The sequence below is a fragment of the Pagrus major genome, chromosome 20 (assembly GCF_040436345.1).
Source record: "Pagrus major chromosome 20, Pma_NU_1.0".
Lineage (NCBI taxonomy): Eukaryota > Metazoa > Chordata > Actinopteri > Spariformes > Sparidae > Pagrus > Pagrus major.
This window is the reverse complement of record NC_133234.1, coordinates 15,956,495-15,978,006: the sequence shown is the minus strand read 5'-3', so window position 1 is coordinate 15,978,006 and position 21,512 is coordinate 15,956,495. Positions and strand designations below refer to the sequence as shown.

Genomic DNA, 21,512 nt, shown 5'->3' with positions numbered 1-21,512 from the left:
GTATCAAAATTCTTTTAATAACTTTTTGTCAGAAGGGTCCACTGATGCTGTGTGCAAAGTTTGGTGAAAATCGGTGAAATTGCCTGGGAGGAGTTCGAAAAAGTAGGTTTGTGACATTTCGCGAGCTAGCGAAAAAAAACGCTAGGCGCAAATGGGCGTGGCCTATATCAGGAGATTCAGCAAGATTCACTGAACGTGTGGATATAAGGTTTTTGAATGTGCGACAAAGTATGTGGGAGTTATTAGGCAAAAATGGTTTGTGTTGATGATAGCGCCACCTGCTGGTCATTTTTGGTGTGTGAGTTACAGGGGCCAGTCTATACCACCCCTATGAATTTCATATCCATAAGTGTTATGGTGTGGGCACAGTGCCAAATATAAAATGAAACTGCCACCAGAGCGCCACCTAGTGTCAGATCACTAACCCCTTTGTCAGCTGTCATCAGGAGGGCAGTGGCAATGAGTGTAACAAGTTTTGTGTTCATCCGACCAACCGATGTCGAGATATAAAATTCTTCAATTTAAATAGCGCCACCTACTTGTCATCACCCAAAATTTCGCACAGAGCCTTTGGGCCTCATGAGCAAGTAGTATCCTGAGTTTCACGTCATTTGGACAAACCAATGTGAAGATATGCAACACTTCCTGTTTGGAAAGAAATCTGCAGGAACTTGTTATTTAATAACTTGAGTATTTCTTGGAATATCACAATTCTTTTAATAACTTTTTGTCAGGAGGGTCCACAGATGCTGTGTGTAAAGTTTGGTGCAAATTGGTGACATTGCCTGGGAGGAGTTCGAAAAAGTAGGTTTGCGACATTTCGCGAGCTACTGAAAAAAACGCAAAGCAGAAATGGGCGTGGCCTATATCAGGAGATTCAGCACAATTCACTGAACGCGTGGATATAAGGTTTTTGAAGGTGCGACAAAGTATGTGGGAGTTATTAGCCAAAACGTACTTACATTGATAATAGCGCCACCTAGTGGTGCACGTTCACAACAACAACAGATTATAAAATTTTTCGCCAAGCCCACTGACTTTGCCAAATAAAATCGACTTTTCATTCACATTCAGGCAGTGAAAAATGCCATCATTTTGGACGAAGGAATAAAATAATAATAATAATAATAATAATAATCATTGCAATTACAATAGGGACCTCGCAGGTTCCCTGCTCGGGCCCTAATGAAGCAAAGCAGTCTTTTGTATTCATTCCCAAATCCATGCTGTTCAGGCCGTCATGTTCTGTACTGGGACAGTTTTGATTTCTTGTGGATTATTCCATGTTTTTTGTAACACGGTGTATAAACATTTACACATCCTGATATAACACGAGCCGTGATTAATATGGTTACAAGGACCACACCTTAGGCCAGTGGGCCAACAGCAACTATTATTAAAAGGCTTTTGATGATGAGGAAGTGAACCAAGCAAGTCATACGCAAACAGAAATAATACAGTTAAAACAGGTTGTACTGGTACCTTTGAAAGCCGTGTCGTCGGACCAGAAAATAATTTTAACAACAGATATTTGACATGTTTGATTACATTAAGAGAACAGTTGAACATTATGGTAAACAGGCGTATTCGCTTTATTTCTGGGAGCCAAACGATGTGGCCTACGCGTGTTATTTATGGAGCTAGCGTCAGGAGGTCATTGGCCAAGCTAGCATAACGATTAGGTCTTAAAAAAAAAAAAAAACAGTAATATACAAACTATTTTTGTGTATATGGTGTGCTGTAGCAATTTCTTGATGAACCCTAGTTTATTTATCTGTCCAGTGCATTTGCTGCCTGGTACTCCGAGACATTGGCTAATAATGCCCGGCTAATGTTGTTGCTAATAAAAAAGTTGCAGGAAGTAACTCCCCCCGAAACCACAAATCATTTTTACGTTGTAGTATTTATATAAATGCCAAAAAAAGTGTATTTTTGAACACTGGAGAGAGCCAGGCTAGCTGTTTTACTCTGCTTCTCGTGTTTACGCTGAATGCTATTCGCCTTAGCGCTCTAGCTCTGTACTTCAGTGTGCGTTAACTGAATTTTTGGCCACTTGGGGGCAGCGCCACACACTGTAAACCCGGCTGCTGGCTGGTCCACTTTCTTCACCAGCAGGTCGCTTACATTGTCTGCCATTCTGTGCTGGGCAGCTAGCTTAGCCTACAGTATGTTTATCAGAGATTTGCTGCCCTTTTCATACATGTAGTCACTTTCCTCACTGTAAATATAAAGTGTAGGTTAAAGCTAGCCTTACTGAACAGCTATGAGAGTTTCTTAAATGTTTAAATAGTCTTCTAAGTTTCCCAGTCACAGTTCGAGGATTGTGCATTTTGCCTCCATGGCATGGGCGACCTTCTTTCTCAGCCCACATGAGTAGAAAACCATAATAGACCATCCTACTACTACATTTATTTACAGGTTGATTTAATGGATTTATATTTTCCACTCTAAAAATAAGTGGCAAAACGAGGACAACTTGTGCCAGCTGGACATGGGCTATGAAATGTATTTTGAGGATTTGTTTATTTTAACATTTTTCCATGTTGAGTTACATAAAACTGCTATAATTACAAACACAATACAAACAAATCCTTCTGTTCATAACACCCTCTGTGCTTGTGACCGTGACTGTTGCACACCACACTTTGATTCAGATTTTCACACAGTCTTGTACCCACCAGCAGGCGATGGTCTTTGATGACACACAGCTGTTTGGCCCACTGGCCCAGCCACTTCTTCCTCCACAGGAAGGCACAGATGCGGGCGTCCTTCATCAGCTCGATGGACGCCTCGGCTGACGGCCACTGGTGCTGCGCTGACGGCGACTTTCCTCTGGTCACCACCTCCTCCTCATCGTAGGACTCGTATGAACTGCTTACCGCTTCCCCGTCATCTGAGAAACAAAAATCAGAAACTCGATGCTGTCACTGGAGAAACTGAAACATCTAAAGGTCACAAGGGGGGGATTAAATGGCATGAGTAGCAGCGATACACGTTACACTGTTAAATGAGTTTGAGGGGCCGATGATGTCAATGATTTCTTGATATTGATGACCTTCTTGAGTGGGAGGGAATCTTCTTGCAACAGTCAGGCTGCAAATAAGCCGTTAAAGGATTGATGACGATGGTGACAGACAAAAGATACCGAGATATGATGCAAAGGAAAACAGGAAGTTGATAAGATGGGACTTGAAATTTAGTTGTCTGTCTGCATGCAAGGATATGGTCATGCTGGACAACGAGGACTGGAGGACATGCCGATCGGGCCGTGCACATTCTGGCTCATGCCTCAAACAAGTGCAGGACCAAGACATGCCGTGCATAAACACACACAACCAGTGATAGAGAGGTAGCTACCCCTGTTGATAACAGCATACACCACACTGTCAGAGCTGTGCACTCGCATCCAGGGCCCTGAGAGGAGGCCAAAACGTGGAGAAGAAGAAGAAGAAGAAGAAGAAGAAGAAGAAGAAGAACGTGAAGAAGAAGAAGAAGAAGAAGTTTGGAAGATCGCAAGAAAGTCAGGAGGGAAAATATCTATTTTTATATGTATAGAAAAGATAAATGTATAAAAATCTTTACGAATTGCAGCACATGACAACAATAAAGGGTCATTGCTTATTTTTTTTGTAAATGTTTTTAGCATTCAACCTACACACGTAACATTCTCAGCAACAGGACACCAAATTAAGTCGTTTAATTAGTCCACTTTTCCAAAATCCATGACAAGTCTTCTGGCTTTTACGCAAAACTACGCATGAGGATGCATGAAAATGTATCCTCATCATAATGTGTCATTACTCGCCAATAACTAAAGGTATGTTTCTTGCTTACGTCAGAGATGATCAGGTGAGGTTGTGTAAACAATAACATGCATCCTCTGACACGCATCTATATTCTCAGTGGCTGTGCTATAATGATAAATTTATTTAAATTTACCACAGCCAGACATATGGTGTATGTCTTGCGGTGCAAGAAACCGCTTTCTCAGAAAACCTGATATTTTTCCTGTAAAGAGTACGTCACTTTAATGTCAGCCTGTTTCTATTATGGTTAACAGCTTAAAGGTTTGGGTTTTCTAAAGAACAGACACAGCAGAGCTGTTGATTATGCTGATATGTTTGTCACGCACACCACTCTTTGGTTTTGGTTGGAACTTACTGTTAACACGTATATGAACAGCGAGATACCACTTTTATTTTCAAGAAAAGCAGCGGTGGAAAGACCTTTACATTTACTTAAGTGCTGTTTTTAGGTATTTGTACTTCCTTTACTTGCAAACTTTCTTTTTTGGCTAATTTAAACTTCTACCCCAAAACAATAATATGAAATATAATCAACAAATTAATTATGATGTAATATTATAATAAAATAAACTGTATTAATCCCTGAGGGGAAATTCGCTACCTAGCAGATAAAAAATACAAAGTACTTAAACCACCTTTACCAGCTTCAACATTAAAGTGATAAACATGTGATTGTGATTATAATCCAATAATATAATATTCTTAAATGGGCCATTCTGCACAATAAGTACTTAATTGAAGTATATTTTCATGTTAGGTGTGTGTTAGGCATTAGGACCAACCATAATTAATGTGCAGAAACATCCAATCTTCTCGCTGATGGTCTTGTTTTCTTATTTAAGTGAGTAAAAGTTTAATGCTTGACTTCTACACTGTGGTATTGCTTCTTAACTACAAGATCTTAGTACTTCTTTCCACCGCTGAAGGAAAGGATTCCACGGTTTACCTGGTGAACCACCAGCTTTTCCATGACACAGCCTGAAATGACGTTCGTCAAACATGAGGAACTCCTCTTCACAGGAATGCCTCTTTCGCAACACAACTGCAGCGTATCAAGTGCTGAATCAAGCAATCCTTCAGCTGGTTTGCTGTGAATAGTCTGAGCCAGGGCTATTTAATTACAAATTCCAGGAAATGAACATGAGCCAGACATTTTCAACAGCTTATTTCAAGCTTTTTTTTTTTTTTTTGAAGCTTTTGGTAATGACTAATTCTAACTCTTACTTCTCTGAATTTTGACTTTTGAAACTGCAAAAACAGAATAAAAAGGGAGCTGTAAGTGTGCAGAATCATACCAAGCATCAACAACAATAAAGGTCACATCTGACCCACTATATATTCTCTATAAAGCTTACATGTTTTGTCATATATCAGATTTATGTATGCTGGGCCACTCGGAGCTCGTCCAGCTTCTGAGCTGCCAGTTCTTACCATTGAAAGCTTCCCCATAGGGCTGAGCCTCCTCGTAGTAACTCTCCGAGGTGTCTATGCAGGCTGGAGCGGGGACTACAGGTAAGGGGAACGGCTCCCGACCAGCCACGCCCTGACAAACGGGAGAAGGATGGAGGAAAAAGAGAGAGAGGGGTTAGGGAATTTATCAATCCACACTCACACACACAGTATCGACATGTAAACCTCCCCCCAGGTTGGACATGTGTCTAATCCAGCTGTGTCGTCGGGACTAAGTAGGGAATTCCTCATGTAACCAATCCTCGTCTGACCCGAGAGAGTTACACGCCTGCCTTCGGGGAAGCGTGTATGTGTATGAGCATGGAAAAGAGAGGGAGAGCATGTATGTTTGTGTGTGTGTGTGTCTGTTCGGTGTGTGGGCCCTGTGGCTTTCCTGAAATCAATCAGCAGTCTGGCTTCACTTCTGTCTTTCTTCTCATCTCCTGTGTGGTACCGACCGTCTGTCTACCCCTTCCAATACTGCTGGAAACTACCAGACTCTCTGCTGCATGGCTGCTTGAATAAGACTCATTCATTCAGAACATCTCTATTACTTTTGCAATGAGCTAAAGTCAGTTAATGGGCACCACATTCAACTGTCATCACAGGAGTGTTTAGGGTGAAGCCACGTACAGCTGAAGCTATACTCCACTACTATATGTCATTTTCTACACGTTTTTTTCGCTTTAACTTAGCATTATGAAGCCTTAAACCTCACCAAGGAGACCATTAAACTGAAGGATACCTTTCAACATCTGTAAAATGGCAACAAGGTTTATGACTCATATCTTTTAAGGTGTCACACATCCACACACGTGGTCATTGTTGAAAATTCTGCAGAAATTTGTGAGAAAACTGTGTCAGATAAAGTATTAAAATGTTTCAGGGATACAGTCACACCTTGTCAGACAAACACAGTTCTCTGGAATTGTGAAATGGCTGACAACAGCTTTTCTGTTACCAAGTACAGGATGATAAACGTCTATTCATCACACCCACGTACACCTTCCTCTCTGTGGGAATCCCATCATCAGATGTTGATATTTCTGGCGTTTAAAGCTCACCGTCTGTGCTGACCAGAATGACTTTCGTAACGGAAATGCATTCTTTATCTCCTCGACCTGTGATCACAAGTCTCAAGCTATCTCACATCTATGGTGGCAGGCAGGAGATGGCAGATATGCATGTTTTTGTCATAGTACATACTAGAAGAAGACAGCGATCTCTGCATTCTTTCCAGTGGTAGAGAGAGAAAAATGAAGCACAGAGATAGGTGATATCCTTCTAGGGATAAAGAAGGAGGGGAAAACATACAGGCTGAGACACCTGAGGGCACAGCTCGTATATTCATATCGCAACAGTCTGATGGTGCTGAATATAGCTTTAAAAAGTTTTCTCAAGTGAACTCTATGAAACCCTACGAGTTAGGGGACATAAAGCGATTTCTTAACTATGTCTGACGTTTCCTCCCACCACTGATCCGAACACGCTGTTTTCCTTCATTTTCCTTGAGATTCCCCCAAGGCTGTCACATTCTCTGCAAGATCACAGAAATATGAAATATAGCCCTTGAGCAAAGGAGCCGCATATATCATTGCGAGCAGCGCCTGAGGGAGGATGGCTCCGCGGAAAAAGTGCGCGCGTTCACAAAGTTGAACATCTTGTCAGATCAGAGTTCGGTTAATTGAGGGCGGGGAGCAGCTGATCAGAACTGCTCAGTTTCTCTTTGGTGTTTGATAGAGAAGAAGCTATTCCCTCCATGCAATAACCGGGGAAATTGACTTTGGGAGTTTAATCATGTTTGGTGTGTAGCAATGGTTAATCTCTATAAAAGGAAAATGAGCAAAATTAAAGAGGAAAGAGGCAGTAAAATGTGGCGGTTACCAGCCTGTGGTGGGTCTTCAGATAGTCGTGCTTCAGTTAAGTCTTAGAGAACAACAAAATACTGAAAAACAAATCACATTTGTCTGTTTGTATAAAACTGATCATTTCTGATGTGGGCTGTCGAAGATCCCAGAAAACAGGGGAATCCCCTGTTTGCGAGCCCTTTTTCCCACCATATCGCATCAGTGAGCTGACACGTTTCCAGTAACGCATAGCAGATGCCGAAGTCTGTCAAAATAACTGGCGTCATGTTCGACGCACCAGCACATACTCACAGCGACGATGACTTGTCTGTGTGATTAGCCAGAAAGTGGAGGACAAGGATCCACGGAGAAGAAGTGTGTGGGACAGACAGAGATGTTATCACTGCGGTTTGTAGGAGTCTTACATCAGTTTCACATTTTGGAGCTGTTGAGGATTTTCCGTAATGCAAGTATCAGCAAATACAAATGTCAGGATGTTTTATGAGTCACATTTCTCTCTCCAAAATGATGCAAACATGTGAAAGTACTTTGAAAAAAAGGAATGTGACTAAATGTAAACTGAGAGGCTACACTTGACTTTGACTTATCATTTCCTTTACAGCACTTAAATATATAATATGTAGCAATTCTTGCATCAAAAACAACTTTATTCTATATTTTGTTGAGTCATGTACTCGCACTATCTCAACGTTTTCAACCATGTTAAGAACCAGAGAAAATGCTTATGTTTTTTGCGTTTCATTTGGGCGCCTGTTGCTACAACTTACAGGAGAGAGTCAGAAAGTGAGGAGGGAAGTCGGCAAAAGTGACTTAACATAACGTGAATGAAACTCTAACACATTACCTCATCCATGAGCATATGCTCATGAGTCACGTCAAATAGATTGTCATCAGCATTGCCGAGAATACAACAACAACTACCATGAACCCGTGAACTCAACTTCCACTCACGTCTTTTCCTTTGCTTTGATTGAGAGCCCCCTAGTGGCAGAAATTACACCCTGTGCCTTTAAAGTAGCTACTACCTGGGCTAAGCATACATTTTTATGCTTTTTTTCCGGGTTTTAAAGACAAATTGTTGACATTTCACCTCTTTCTGAATGATCCTCAACTGGAAAGATAACGGATAGTGAAAATCCAGAGGGACACAGCCATATTTTGATGTAGAACAACGTATTTGATAACCTGTTAGCTCTCGACCACTTTGTAGCTTACATAACTGTTTGGTAGTATTAAATTAACTCTAAAATATCAACAGACATCTTGGACACTTTAATTTATGCCTGGAAGTAAAACACACTAGATGTAATCAAACGACTGCTAACGTTAAAGTCAATGGGCCACCAAATCTGTCAAGTTTTTCACTATCCATCATCCTTCCAGTTGCTGATCAATCGCAAAGTGGTGAAAAGATAACAATTGTCAGATCCCCTATGTTTACATGACTTCTAACTTGGAGTACAGCGACATCACACTATCCCAGCATTAGAGCTTTTTCACCCTGACCACGACCTCATGGCCGCCACGTGAATCTGGCCTATTTATCCAAGCAATTCAGCCATAACGTAAACAACTTACCGCCTTTGGATGCTGGGTTGCACACAGACAGACCCTTTTAGCACGACAAAACAAAGGAGCCCCATAAATACTTTAAATAAGTCCGGGGGACAGCATTACACTTCATTGGCTTTTTCAGACGAGGGCCCAGTCTAAAGTCCTGATACAGAGCAAGATGGACGATGCCATGAATCACGGAGGAGCAGAGTGGAATCAAGCCAGTTTCACAATAATGGAAATAAACAAGCCTTTGGATCAAGGGATCCAATAAAATATATGTCACTGAGTTTAACATAGGCCGAATACTTGTAGATTAATAGTAGAGCTCTTTGATGATGACAAACTAGTTAATTGAAATGATAAAAGATTAAAAAAACAACCTATAGGGATTAATAGTAATTACAGAAGTATTTATTTGATAAACAATAACAATAACAAGTTGCAACACAGCATGTTATGTCATTTCGTGGTTTCGATTTGACCACAAACTGGCTTAAATCTATTTGAATGACCATTATTGAGATTCCTCAGCGAGCGTATGACCCCGGAAGTAAGAGAGACAGCTACAAACGCTCAAGGGCTGACGGGGACGTCGTAAGGCGAAGTGATCCTTCTGAGAAAACGACCATAAAGTGTAGCGCACGCACGCACACACACAGTGTAAACCGCTCCACAGTGAAAGAAAAACAGCAGCCCAGGCATCTGTTATTAATTAAAACAAAGAGCCAGGCATTCCAGAGCAGCAGCAGCAGCAGCCCCCCGGACCGCCCACCCACCCTTATCTCTATCTTCTTTCTCTTTCTCTCTCAGTTTCAAAAAAAAATTAAATCTGTCTAAGGAGGAGCACAGCGAGCCGTTCCACAGAACAGCTGGACTGATATTAAACAGAGAAGGAGAGGGGACATGCCAGGTGTAACTCTTTTCTACCAGAAGAGTTTGCAATCGCTCCAGTCACTTCAACCCCTTCCTTTCACTTCCCACACACACACACACACACATCCTCACCACAGAAACATTGGGCAGAAGGAATGGATCGAGGAGTCAGAGCATAAATAACAAGGCAAGGAGAAGGGGTGGCGGAGGAGGAACAGGGGTGTGGTGGAGGGGGCTTTGAGTAAAGAGTGGGAAAATGAGCCCAAAAAACGAACGAGTCAGAGGAACATGGAAAATCCCTGGTTCCCATGCCAAGAATCTGGCACACTGGAAACACACACACACACACACTCACACACAGAGAAGCCTGCTGGGAGCTCAGAGCAGAGGAGAAGGTAGTGATAAAAATAATCAGAGTGGCTCAGCTTCGGGAAGCCAGATTGGGGAGAACTCTCTGGGCTTTTTGTTATCTCTCTGACACTTGTAACATATTTTCTTTTGGGTCAGAAACACCTATGTAGGATGAAAAGTCTTCTAATTATATTTGAAACAGCTGCGTTGCATTGTGGGAAGCAGAAACAACTCACATGATCGTGCACATATTTATTTTTCCATTATCTTGTCTTCTTGGGAACACTTTAACCTCTCATCTTTTTGGTTGCAGATTTTAGTTTTTCCTCTATTGTGTGTGGAAATGTTTACAAGTAAGTAACCAATTTTAAGTATGATATAATATAATAAGAAAAAGTTAAAAAAACAAAGAAAATACACGTGTTTAAGACTGAAATACTCATGTTAACCAAACTGGATTTAAAGGGGCAAAAGCTGGAAGACAATCATGAATAATTCAGCAAACACTTAAGCAAACCAGTTATATTGCGGTTATGATAATCACCACTTGCCTGCAGCCACATTACCGCTTACTGTGCATGTCAACAGTTTTCCTTTCCCTGCCTGACGCTTGCGAGTGGCCCAGCTGCTATCTATAGCACCGCTCTATTTTCAGACCATGCAGACGGGACGCAATGGAACCCTCACAAACCTTTATTTACCGTCCACTTCTGGGGAAAAAATGCCTCATCTACACCCGAGGCGCACACTGTCTTGTCACTTGAGAGCCTGTTTTAGCAAGAGAAAAGATCCGGGGTTTAAGAGATCATGGAAGCGCCTGAAGGCATGGGAGTCACCCGGGATATTCATGCCGAGAATGCGACCCAAGATCGGGAGCAACAGGCAGGCTGGGTGAGAGTGAGGGTGGAGCAGAGCTGGTTCACCGTGGAGCGGGCCTTGCTGACGAGTTACAGCAACTACTTCTGCGCTCTCTTCCACTCTGGGATGGTAGAAAGTCACCAGGACGAGCTGCACCTGAAGGGAGGGGTGCGTGCGAGGGGTTTCCTCATCGCCCTCGCCGTCTGCAGGGGCGAGATTCCCACTATCACCGATCCCGATGAGCTCGTCGAAGCCGTCGAGTGCGCCGCTTTCCTGCAGGTTGCGTGTTTGGTGCATTATCTTTGCGACATTATCGACTCGGACAACTGCCTCTTGCTTTACCACGCTGCCTCCATCTTTGGGGTGCAAGCGCTCTTTCACAAGGCGGCTCTTTTCCTTTGTGACGCTTTCGACGATCTGAAGGAAGCGGCAGAGAGCGCGATTCCTGAAGAACTTATTGAATACTCTCAATCGTTGTCTCCTACTTCCTATATTGCTATAGGCACACACTCGCCTTCGATGGAGCTGCTGCACGACTCCTTCAGAGTTGTTTGCTACCTTGACGAAAAAGAGGGAGAGTGGAAGCATCTGACGAACCTCCCAACTCTCTGTAGCACCTCCATGGCCGGAGTGGCGGTGCTTGACAATCGACTGTACATTGTTGGGGGAGTTTATGGTTATGGCAAGGACACAGTGGATGCCAGCTTCTGCTACAACCCTGAATCAGGGGTTTGGACTGCTCTTCCAGGTCCCCAGCAACCAAGATTTGACTTCACCCTGCTGGGGCACGATGGACGACTGTACGCCATTGGCGGAGAATTCCAAAAACGGACCATTTCCACGGGAGAGACTTACGACGTTGAGAAGCAAGAGTGGACGTTTATACAACACGCACCGAGGCCTGTGGCGTCCGTCGCTTGTGCTGTGGCAAGACGGCGGATGTTTGTTTGCTTCTGGAAACCACCAGACACCACAGATATCTACGAGTACATACCAGTGAAAGATGTGTGGAAACTTGAAACAACGATGATCAAACCTCAAAGCTACGGCCACTGCATGGCGGCTCACAGGGACAATCTGTACGTGATGCGCAACGGGCCTTGCGACGACTTCCTGCGCTGTCTGATGGACTGCTACAACATCACGACGGGCCAGTGGACAGCCATGCCCGGACACTACATCAACAGCAAGGGGGCGCTGTTCACCGCGATGATAAGAGGCGACTCCGTGTTCACTGTTAAACACATGCTGACGCTTGAATACGCCATCGCCGGGAACGTATGGAAGCCCCGCAGGCAGATGAAGGGGTTTCCAAAGAGCGGTTCACTGTGGACGTGTTTACTCAGGCTTCCCAAGGCGGGACCAGTTACACCACAGCTGGGTGCAGAAGGGAAGGAAGAAGAAATGTCTTTGCCAGACACATCTGAGGGACTTGTGGAAGCTGTACCACAACTGTGAAAAACCTGAAAAACAATGCCACGTTTTTAAGGGGAAAAGTCTAAGAATAAAAACTCTGGCGATTGCAAAGTGACACGAATGTTCCTCGTTTCAGTGCCTTCACTTTCACATGCACTCACGCTCGCGCACGTGCTGACACTAAGCATTTGTTCTGATTAGCAACAGCTGCTACTGTAGTTTATATTAGAGGGAGGCCACTGTGCATGTGTTTGTGTGTGTGTGTGTGTGTGCAAAGTTCAAAGGCACTGACGGGATGTTCTAAACCCCTCGTTCGACGTTTTTCCTGAAGTCACACTGGGCCAATTCAGGAGCCACCGGCCTCCCAGTCGACATAAAACACACCGCAGCCCTCTCACACACTCTCGGATACTCACTTCCACAGGTTTCTTGCCCCGTGAGTGATTAAATACCTGTTTCTGTGGGAGAATATGTTTCACATAGCGTCAGGGTTGTGACTCTGAGGGTTGTGGGAAATGCTTTTGGCTTGTATGACCACAGACTGCATTTCTTCTAGTATATTAAAAAACAATTTCTCTGGCAACATGTGATATCAATCCATACTTTATGCTCATCTGTATTTTTTGCAACTTACTGTCATTTTAAAGGGGCACTGTGTAGTTTTGCAGAAAACATTTGAACTCAGAATTTTAATATTGGCAATATTTACGAGGCAATAATACAAACTCAGAAATATTTATTTTTTTCCATAACTGAATAAACAAGCTGTTCTCTGAGGAAAATAAGGTTTGAAGCTAGAAAGGTGGCAGGGTCCGCCAAATCTAAACAAAGTAAAACAGTATGACATTCTGTGGTCCCTTAAGGTCAGTATGTTTATTCAGTTTATTCAGTCATAAAAGCAAAGAGAGTTTGTTTTATTATGTGTATTTAGGCATAAATAATCAGTCAATTTAAACATGTCTTCCCTAAAACTACATACTGCACCTTTAAGTTGGAATTTGTCTTTGGGCTCCTTCTTTATACTGCTGAATATTATACTTTCCACTGAACTTTCCCATGTACTTTATCAAGTTCAGCAGCCCCACTGGGGTCAATTATGCTATTACCATTCCCGTCACAGTGGCAGAGGCTCACCAAGCAGTGTGTGTTAAGCCAAATCATTTCACATGATAATCCGCTCTAATGAAATCGAGCTGGTAATCACTTACTGCTCTGGGGGGCGGCAGGTCGGGAAGGCTCTTCTGTGGGACGGGGACATATTTTCCTGCTTTTCCATTGACCAGGGCGTCTGCTCTGTCATCTAGGTCATGAAAACACAGAGTGGAGTGGGAGGTCAGTGAATAACAGAGATCTTAACTTGTACATTTTATACTGACTGTTGTGAAATGACTTTACAGGAATTAAGGATAAACGAAAGACCCGGTTCATAAAGCAAATCCAAAATTCTGTCATTTTTTTTTTTTTTTTTTTGTATTCAAAACTATTTCCAGATGTCCAGATGTCTCCTATACATATCACCACTTCCTGGGATCCCTCACCCTCGCTGTGAGCACAGACCCTTCATTGTTAAGATTACAGTGACCACATAACCCAAATACAGGGGAGGCATTTGTATGGTAGCAACAACCCCATTACACAAAACACACACAGGATCAAGATAATTAAAGAAGACTTTGCATTGACAGGATGATGTTTTTCAGTGGATTTGCCCTTTAATTAACAATGGGCAAGCAGTACAATGCTCTGCTTCCCTGTTGGTCTAAGATCTGCTCTTTTTAAATGATAAAAAATACAAATTGTATGAATGTTGATCGACTTATACGGATACGGTGACGTGCCAGTGGCCACTCGCGGTATTGCCGCAGTAGTTCCCCTGTGGCCCCAAAAAGCATTTTCCCCATAGACGATCATTACAAAAGACACGTCTGAAAAACTGTTTTTCTCTCATGAATTTTTGCTCCATGGAGGTTTTATATTTGCAAAACTTTCCTCGAGCCAAGAAAAGCGATTTGAAAGTCCTTGGTGTTAAGTTTAGGGGTCGAGCAGGGACTCAAGGGTGGGAAACGATACTGTGCATATTCACTGGGCCACATAACCAGGAAGTAAACCAGGAAGTGAACTGGACTGAAAAGGCGCTATCTTCTCCAAAATTTTAGCTAGCGAGCATGCATTCCGTGCGTTAGCTAGTGAACAAACATCCGTGGCTTGAGCCTTGAGCTAATCTGTTTTTCAGACCATGTTGGCATGACCTGTTAATCATTGACAGGTGCCGGTAAGCAGATTTAGTTACCTTTGGACAAAGTCAGACTATTTATTTACCACTGCTGACAGCATTTCTGCTAAGCTAAGCTAACGCTCTGCTGCGGCTGTAGCTTAATATTTAGCAAAGAGGGAGATGCGAGAGTGGTATCATGTTTGCAGGAGAGCAAAAAACTATTCCCTTGAATTTTTGTCCACTTATGAAGAGGTACAGTCATTTAGTAGGTAGCAAAAAGTAGACAGTTTTGTGAGGCTTTCTTATCTTGGTACCCTCGACCTCTTGAGGTTGGAATGATGATGCTTTAACTGCTAATACTATTCATTGGCCATTGTTTGCTACTTCCTTGATTGACAGTGTTTCACCGGGGTCTAACACGTCATTGTCACTGCAACAAAACGTCCAGGTTTACCACATGATCAATGTTTAAGAGACCTCCACGCTCACATCTCAGCCCCCCTATTTCCATCGGTCTCTGCGAAAGAAAACCTGTGGCTTTGCTAGCGTCGCTGCTGAAAATATGTGTGTTAAGTCTAGTGCTCGCTGAAACCACATTCTTCAACTCTGTCCAAACAAAACAGGTCAGTCTCAGATGGTGAGCAGCTACGAAGAAACAGACAGGAAATGGGGGTGAGAGAGGTGGGGGAGCTGCGGCGGGGGGAGAGGGTGCTTTGTGGCAGCTTATTCTGTCTTCTGTCTGCTGTTGACTTGAATCATGTCAAATTGAATATGAGGTGCAACAACACAACAAGTGTGCACTTATGTTTGACCCACTTGGACAACCTCCAACTACAAGTAGGAGCCTTTTCAAACATAAAAAGTATCGGATTAAACATGTACTACGATTCTTATTTCAAGTAGACTATCGTATAATCGAAAGGAATGTAAAATGACTTGTTTGTGAACTATGATGATTGACTCAGAAATGCTAACTAATTGGATGAGTCTCTTCTAACAAGACTGATCTGCATCCATGCTAGAGGCTCTGTGAGGCTTCAGGGGAGACTGGGGGCTATTGTAACAATTTTTGGTTTTGATGTCATTACTCGAAAATCCCCTTGAACCATTTGGATTCAATTTTTTTGTAGGTAACTTGTATCTGTGTTCTACTTGTTGACAGTCATCAAATGCTTTTTACATTAAAGGTTAGAGTGACAATGTTCACTGAAACACAAGAGGTCAAATGTTGCATTGTACCACAGCGTTTCCATCGCCCCCGGTGTCCCCTACTTAGGCACAGCAGCGCTTTAAGCTAAATGCTAACATCAGCATGCTACATAGCTTGCTCAAAAGTTCGAACTTATTGATATTTTTGCAGGTATGATGTTAACCCTGTTCTCCATCTTCAGTTTTGGGTGTTAGCATGCTAACGTTTGCTAATTAGCATCAAACACAAAGTACAGCTGAGGCTAATGGAAATGTTTCTACCTTTGCAGGTACTCCGTCATGAGTCAGTGTATTGGACAGATTAAAAATGTGACCTGATGATGGTGCAAGTTGTATTTAAGGGATCACAAAAGTGTATATATTAAACTATATATCATGGCAATCCATCCAGTAGATGCTGAGACAAAAACAAAAATGTGAACCTCATGTTAGCACTCAAGAAAAAGTCAGAGCATCCCCAAAGTCATGCATTCATGGCCTCTGGGGATCATGAACGTGTGATTAAAATTTCATGGCAATACATCCAACAGTTGTTGGTCTGGTTGCTAGCATGACTAAAAATGCTTTACTCCATCATTGTCCCTTGTTTTCAACAGGAAGAATAGATAATAGTATCAGTATCACACTTGTGAGTCACAACTGAGTGGAACCTTTTGAAACTCACACCTTTGGCGTCTTTGTCCTTCCCACCAACAATGACTTTGTTCATGTAGATATACTCCTCGTCAGCACCTGTGACAGCAGAGACAACAGAAGGTGGTTAACAGAAAGCATGCTTCAGCACAGAAAGTTTTACTTTGTGGGTTGTTACCACAAACAAAAACAACGTGTTAAACTGCAGAAACTGAATTTAAATACCACTTGACAAGTGTGTCCCATAGGTTTGCATCTGCAGCATAACATTGAAGGTATTCTTAAGATATTCTGCCACAGTCTCTACATTTAATAATAGTAATAAAAGGAGGGCGGATGTCTAAATTGCTGCACCTCTACAGCCTATGCACAGTTATATATTATAGTGTATTCCACATTTCCTTCTAATAATTTGTCATCAAACTCAATTTTATTTTAAAGGTCACATATTGTGCTCAGTTCCAGGTTTATACTTTTATTTTGGTTGTCTACTTGAAAATGTTTAAATGCTTTGCTGTTCATTTGCTTTTCTCCATGGGCTGAGCGTTTTTATACCTATTATCTTAAAAAAAAAACACATGCTATAAAAGCTCATGTAACTGTAGCAGCTCAAAGCTTTCACTCTGGTAAACAGCCTTGAGAAAGACCTCTCAATGCATCGTACGCACGGCGACTTAACTGTATACGATCACTAGATGAGCGTGCATTTATTGCTTCCGATGGAATTTACTTGTAAACACCGATGGGAGAATCTGACTCCACCTTAGTGCCAAAAAAACTTTCATCACATTTGTCAAAAGTCCAGGATTACAGGGGAACTTGACCCAAACAAGTGGCCCATTGTGCCGACAGATGGGCCCATTATTGACACCCACTTTCACCGTGGCCGGCATTCATCGGACATTAGTCAGAGCGCTCCTTGCCTGCACAGATAGAGCACTGTGTCGCTCGTATCTTTGAAGTTTTTGAATATTGTACAACTAAATATACAAACGGAGCTCCTGAGACGAGTCTAGACCTCCAAAGAGTTTACATTATAATCAAAAGTATGGTTTAGTTTTAAATTTAAAACCCGTAGTGGCCCATACGTTTCTTTTTATCCAATATAGGCATAAAAAAAAGTCTGAAACTCAGAAAGCGTACTTTCAAATTAAAGTGAAAACCAGAAAATATCATAATAATTGATGTAGTTTCCTGTGACAACAATAAAAGCACAAATTAGGAGGAAAAGCGCTTGATCAGATCCATCATTAGAGACCGGACTTGACTTCTCTATGCACCCCAGAGTAAATATTTACAGGTCAGCGCGAGCAATGGTATCATTTAGGAAATGAGCGGAGATGATGAAACCTCGGGTCATACGCCGACGCTGAAGTCAGCTCAGTGAGAAAAGGACTGTGTTTGGTTTAATGTTGGTCCTAACATGGTGGAGTAATTACAAGCTGGCGAAGACATCACCATAACATTGCCACATAAACAGTTAGAATGAATGTCTTTACTCGAACAATAAACCCTGCGGTTTTGGCATCGCAGTTTCCAGCTGGTTACTGTAACCTGTTATGGGAATTTGTTCCGGAGAAAGGTTGCTTCATTGAATTAAATATTTCAGCTGACTAAGATGATACCCCGAGAGGAAATCAAACAGAACTCTCACATCGGGCTGATACTCTGGAGAAGGTTTCTCCCTTTGAAATGGATATCGTGAGGTGAAACCAAACAACAGCAGAGTGAAACGATGTTTTGCCTGTACAGTGAAAACAGATTTTTTGGGGGAACAGAGTTTGAAATGCTATTTATAAACCGCTGCTCAAAGGAAGTGAGCGTCCCCGGAGGATAAATGCAGCTTCGGAAAAATGATACAGCTTGGAGCCGGGAGAGGAAGTACGGAGAGACGAGTCCAGGACCTGAACATGGAAAAGCATGACTGCTGGTGTGTGTGTGTGAGGCAGAGGAAGACAGGGAGGGAAAAGCAAAGACCCATACTGGCTTTTTCAATCAAGAAGTGTCAGCGAATACAAATGAGTTGGATCAAAATATAAAAAGTTTTGCAGCTTCGTGAAGGAGCAGCAGCAGCCGTTCATTATTCCCACTTAATCACACACCTAGGGGCTTAAAACTTGGACGTGGCCCAGCGCAGCACTGGTTCACATCGTAACTAACTTGACTTCCAGGCACCGTAAATCACGCCGGCCCACAGGCGGTTGCCACATTTTCATGTTGAGTGTCGGAGCCAGCGAGCAAGAAAAACAAACACGTCTCTAGCTGTTTGACAGGACGCGTTAACAGGCCGTGCTTCACTTTAAGATGGAGCAAGAGCCACTTTGATTCTGATTATGTAGCTTGCTTGTAAGCATTACACTAATAACCACAGATCTGGTCGTTTTGCAAGCAAAGTAGAAATGCAGGCAGAAATATTCAATTCACCCGCCGCAATGTGGTTTTCAGCCACCAAAATGGGATAAATGGTCCCAAATGTATTTGTTAATAGAAGCCTGCGAGAGTATTATTATAACATGGTGGTTACGCAGAGTTTGCGAGAGCAGAATAATACCAGAGCGGGCTGCTTGATGGCTCCTCTCAGGCCAAACGGCCGACAGCGTAAGCTCACTGAATTGTGGGAAAGGCAGGGCATGACCACGTGTTACATAAGGTGCTTTGCATCGAAAAGCTTTTAAATGTAAAGTTATCATTATCTGTGGTTAAACCTCAGCCGATTAAACTGTCGTGTAATCACAAACCACAACATTAGGAAACAGAAATAAGGAAGCGGGGAAATGTTTGGGGACTTCTTTTGAAATGAGCTTACTCACAGTTTTCTTGCTAATACTGCACCTTTAGACGATAACATACTCGATAACTGACCGCGCCTTCAATTCAAAGTGCCATTAGGGTCTGAGAGCTTTGCCAATACATGTATCAAATACAAATATTTACTTATTTTCTTTTCCTAGAAACCCTGCAGCGACTCTCCAGAAACATTCGTTGGAGGCAAACGTCAAGTCATAACAGAGCAGGCGAGATTGTATCACTCTGAGGAATGAAAGATTGTATTTCATTGAAATACAAGGAATGTAGTGTCTTTGAGCGAACCTTTGTGGGGAAACTCAAGGGGCCTTTTTTCAGTTCACTCATAATTTTCTCATTTTGGGGTGTTTGCAACACAGCTTCACTGCCTGGGATGTGACTTGTATACCAAATATATCCAGCCACTTGTTTAAAAACAATGCTACCCCTAATACCACTATTAAGTTTTGAGGTGTCATAACATCTCAAGTTTCCAATTCCTCAGCTCACTTCCTCCTTGTCTATTTTAGTAGCACATGTCCAAAAATGAAAACAGAATTTCCCTAAAATACCCACCGAGTTCAGTTCCTGAATCGATTTAAATTGAGAATTCGGTCATGCAGTTTCTGAACTGCATTTCCTCAGTCGAGTCCAATCTGGACTGCCAAATTATATGTTTTTAATATAAAGTCATTCAAAGGGCATTGAAAGACACTGATGTGATCGTTTGTAGGTATGCGCTTCTCACTTCCACTTCGTCAAATTCTGCAGTTTGATCAGTTCCCTTGAGCTTCAAACTATGACACATTACCTACCCCTCTAGCGTCAGGCACCTTGGTTAGGGTTAGGCAAATTAACTACTCAGTTAGGGGTTAGGCAAGAGAAACTACATGGTTAGGGTTCGGATTCGGGGTTAGGTTCTTTACAGACATCTGAGTTTTTTCCTTCATACCGTTGGAGGCTCTGTAGGACTGGAGGAGATCGGAGAGCAAGCCCTTCTGGACGGTGGCATTCCCACTCAGGGTCTCCTTGTCCAGGATGAGCAGGAAGCGGTGGAGCTCCATCAGGAGCTGGTCCAGCACTGGAAGCACAGACAGAGAAGAAGGTCTCAGAGGCAAAATAGAAATCAAAAAAATTCCTTATTAAAACAATGGCTGTAGACCAGAGCTGTCACAATTCCCACCAGAGAAAGAGGAGCAACATAAAGCCTGTGAAGTTTCCAGGAAGAAATATTCAGAAAATTATACTTAAATTTATGGCTGAGAGCAGGGAGTTCAAGTCAAGGACTCGTCTTTTAACACTGAATTCAGCAGCTAGTTTGTTCGCTATTTCATTCTTGTGCGCTTCAGGCTGCCAACATTTAACATGGGAGAGACTCTTCAGAGGTTTTCAGCTGGCAACACTCGATAACCATTCAGACTTAATGTCATTCAGTCATTACTCTCCTCCCGCTGCTGCTATTGACAGTTGCGAGTCTTGTTTGAGGTTGTTTTGGGAGTCGCGCGAGTTTAGTGAAAGGTCAAGTCCAGAGGAGGGAGGAGCCCGGGCCCCTAGTCGGCAGGGCCACCGTGTCTGGGTGCAGCCCACACACATCCTTCAGGGGTCAGCGCTGAGCTCACAGCCCTCTTCACTGTGTGGGGAGCTCTTTGTGTTTCCCTTCGCTGTCTCTTGGCCTCATGAATAGGCCCCTTGCTACAGTGGGCCTCAGTGTGTGAGCGCTTCAGCAAAAAAGACGAGACAGAAGGGGGATAAAGAAGAGAGACTTTATTAAATGGAAAGGTGGGGCTCATATCAGAGGGGGGGTCGTACTTTTCTTAGATACTGGAATGTATGAAATCCCCCACAGAATGAAGCCCACGCCACTACCTTCTGATGTATTTTTAGATGAGTCTCTGTACTATCATCAGCTAAATGCTTGTTTCCACACAGTCATGAGTACATACAGTTGAGGTACAATGTAATTAGTTATGTAAACTGTTGTAGTACTATCCAAAATTACCATAAAAAAATCCAAAAAGTCAAAATTAAACAAAATACACTTATAAAACAGCTTAGCCTAGCATAAAAAATGGAAACAGGTGGTAGCAGCTAGCCTAGCTCTCTCTAAGGGTTAAAAATACACCTTCATTTATGTTTGTGTAACAACAAACAACGTATTAATGCTTTATGCTAAGCTAAGCTAACTGACTGCTATAGCTCACCCTTAGTTAATGTACTTGAACAAAGCATGGGTTATATTTATGCTGAATTCAAATAGTGTGTTTTACTATTAGCACCACACACACATTAGCATCGCCTCCACAAATACTCATATGTCTTCATCGGTCTTGTGCTTTTATTGTAAATCTATTGTAGATGTAAAGGTTGCTTAACTTTTAACTCTTATATTCTCCATCTCTGTGCACCTTGGAGACAAGTGAAGTGCAGGAAAGTCCCTCTGCAGTGTAGAAGCTCGTGAGTGGGCTTTTACTGCATCACTAAAAAGTCATTTTC

The 21,512-nt window shown here is 42.6% G+C and overlaps 2 protein-coding genes across 3 annotated transcripts in view; one reads left to right on the top strand and one right to left on the bottom strand.

Annotated features, from left to right (window-relative positions):
- afap1l2 (actin filament associated protein 1-like 2) overlaps positions 1-21,512 on the bottom strand; it is a 41,894-nt gene that overhangs the window by 8,065 nt on the left and 12,317 nt on the right. For both annotated transcript variants that reach the window (XM_073490036.1, XM_073490038.1), the window contains exons 2-6: positions 19,972-20,100; positions 16,269-16,334; positions 13,387-13,478; positions 5,238-5,349; positions 2,679-2,893 (exon numbers count right to left, since the gene is read on the bottom strand). In XM_073490036.1, the coding sequence (XP_073346137.1) occupies positions 2,679-2,893; positions 5,238-5,349; positions 13,387-13,478; positions 16,269-16,334; positions 19,972-20,100 (614 nt within the window). The remainder of the gene's footprint in view (positions 1-2,678; positions 2,894-5,237; positions 5,350-13,386; positions 13,479-16,268; positions 16,335-19,971; positions 20,101-21,512) is intronic.
- Positions 10,712-12,220, top strand: LOC141016139 (kelch repeat and BTB domain-containing protein 13). The gene has a single exon (XM_073490406.1). The coding sequence runs from the start codon at positions 10,712-10,714 to the stop codon at positions 12,218-12,220; it is 1,509 nt and encodes a 502-aa protein (XP_073346507.1).

What these genes read in the sequence shown, in the direction of transcription:
- LOC141016139 (XM_073490406.1), top strand. Translation starts at nt 10,712, where the DNA reads ATGGAAGCGCCTGAAGGCATGGGAGTCACCCGGGATATTCATGCCGAG.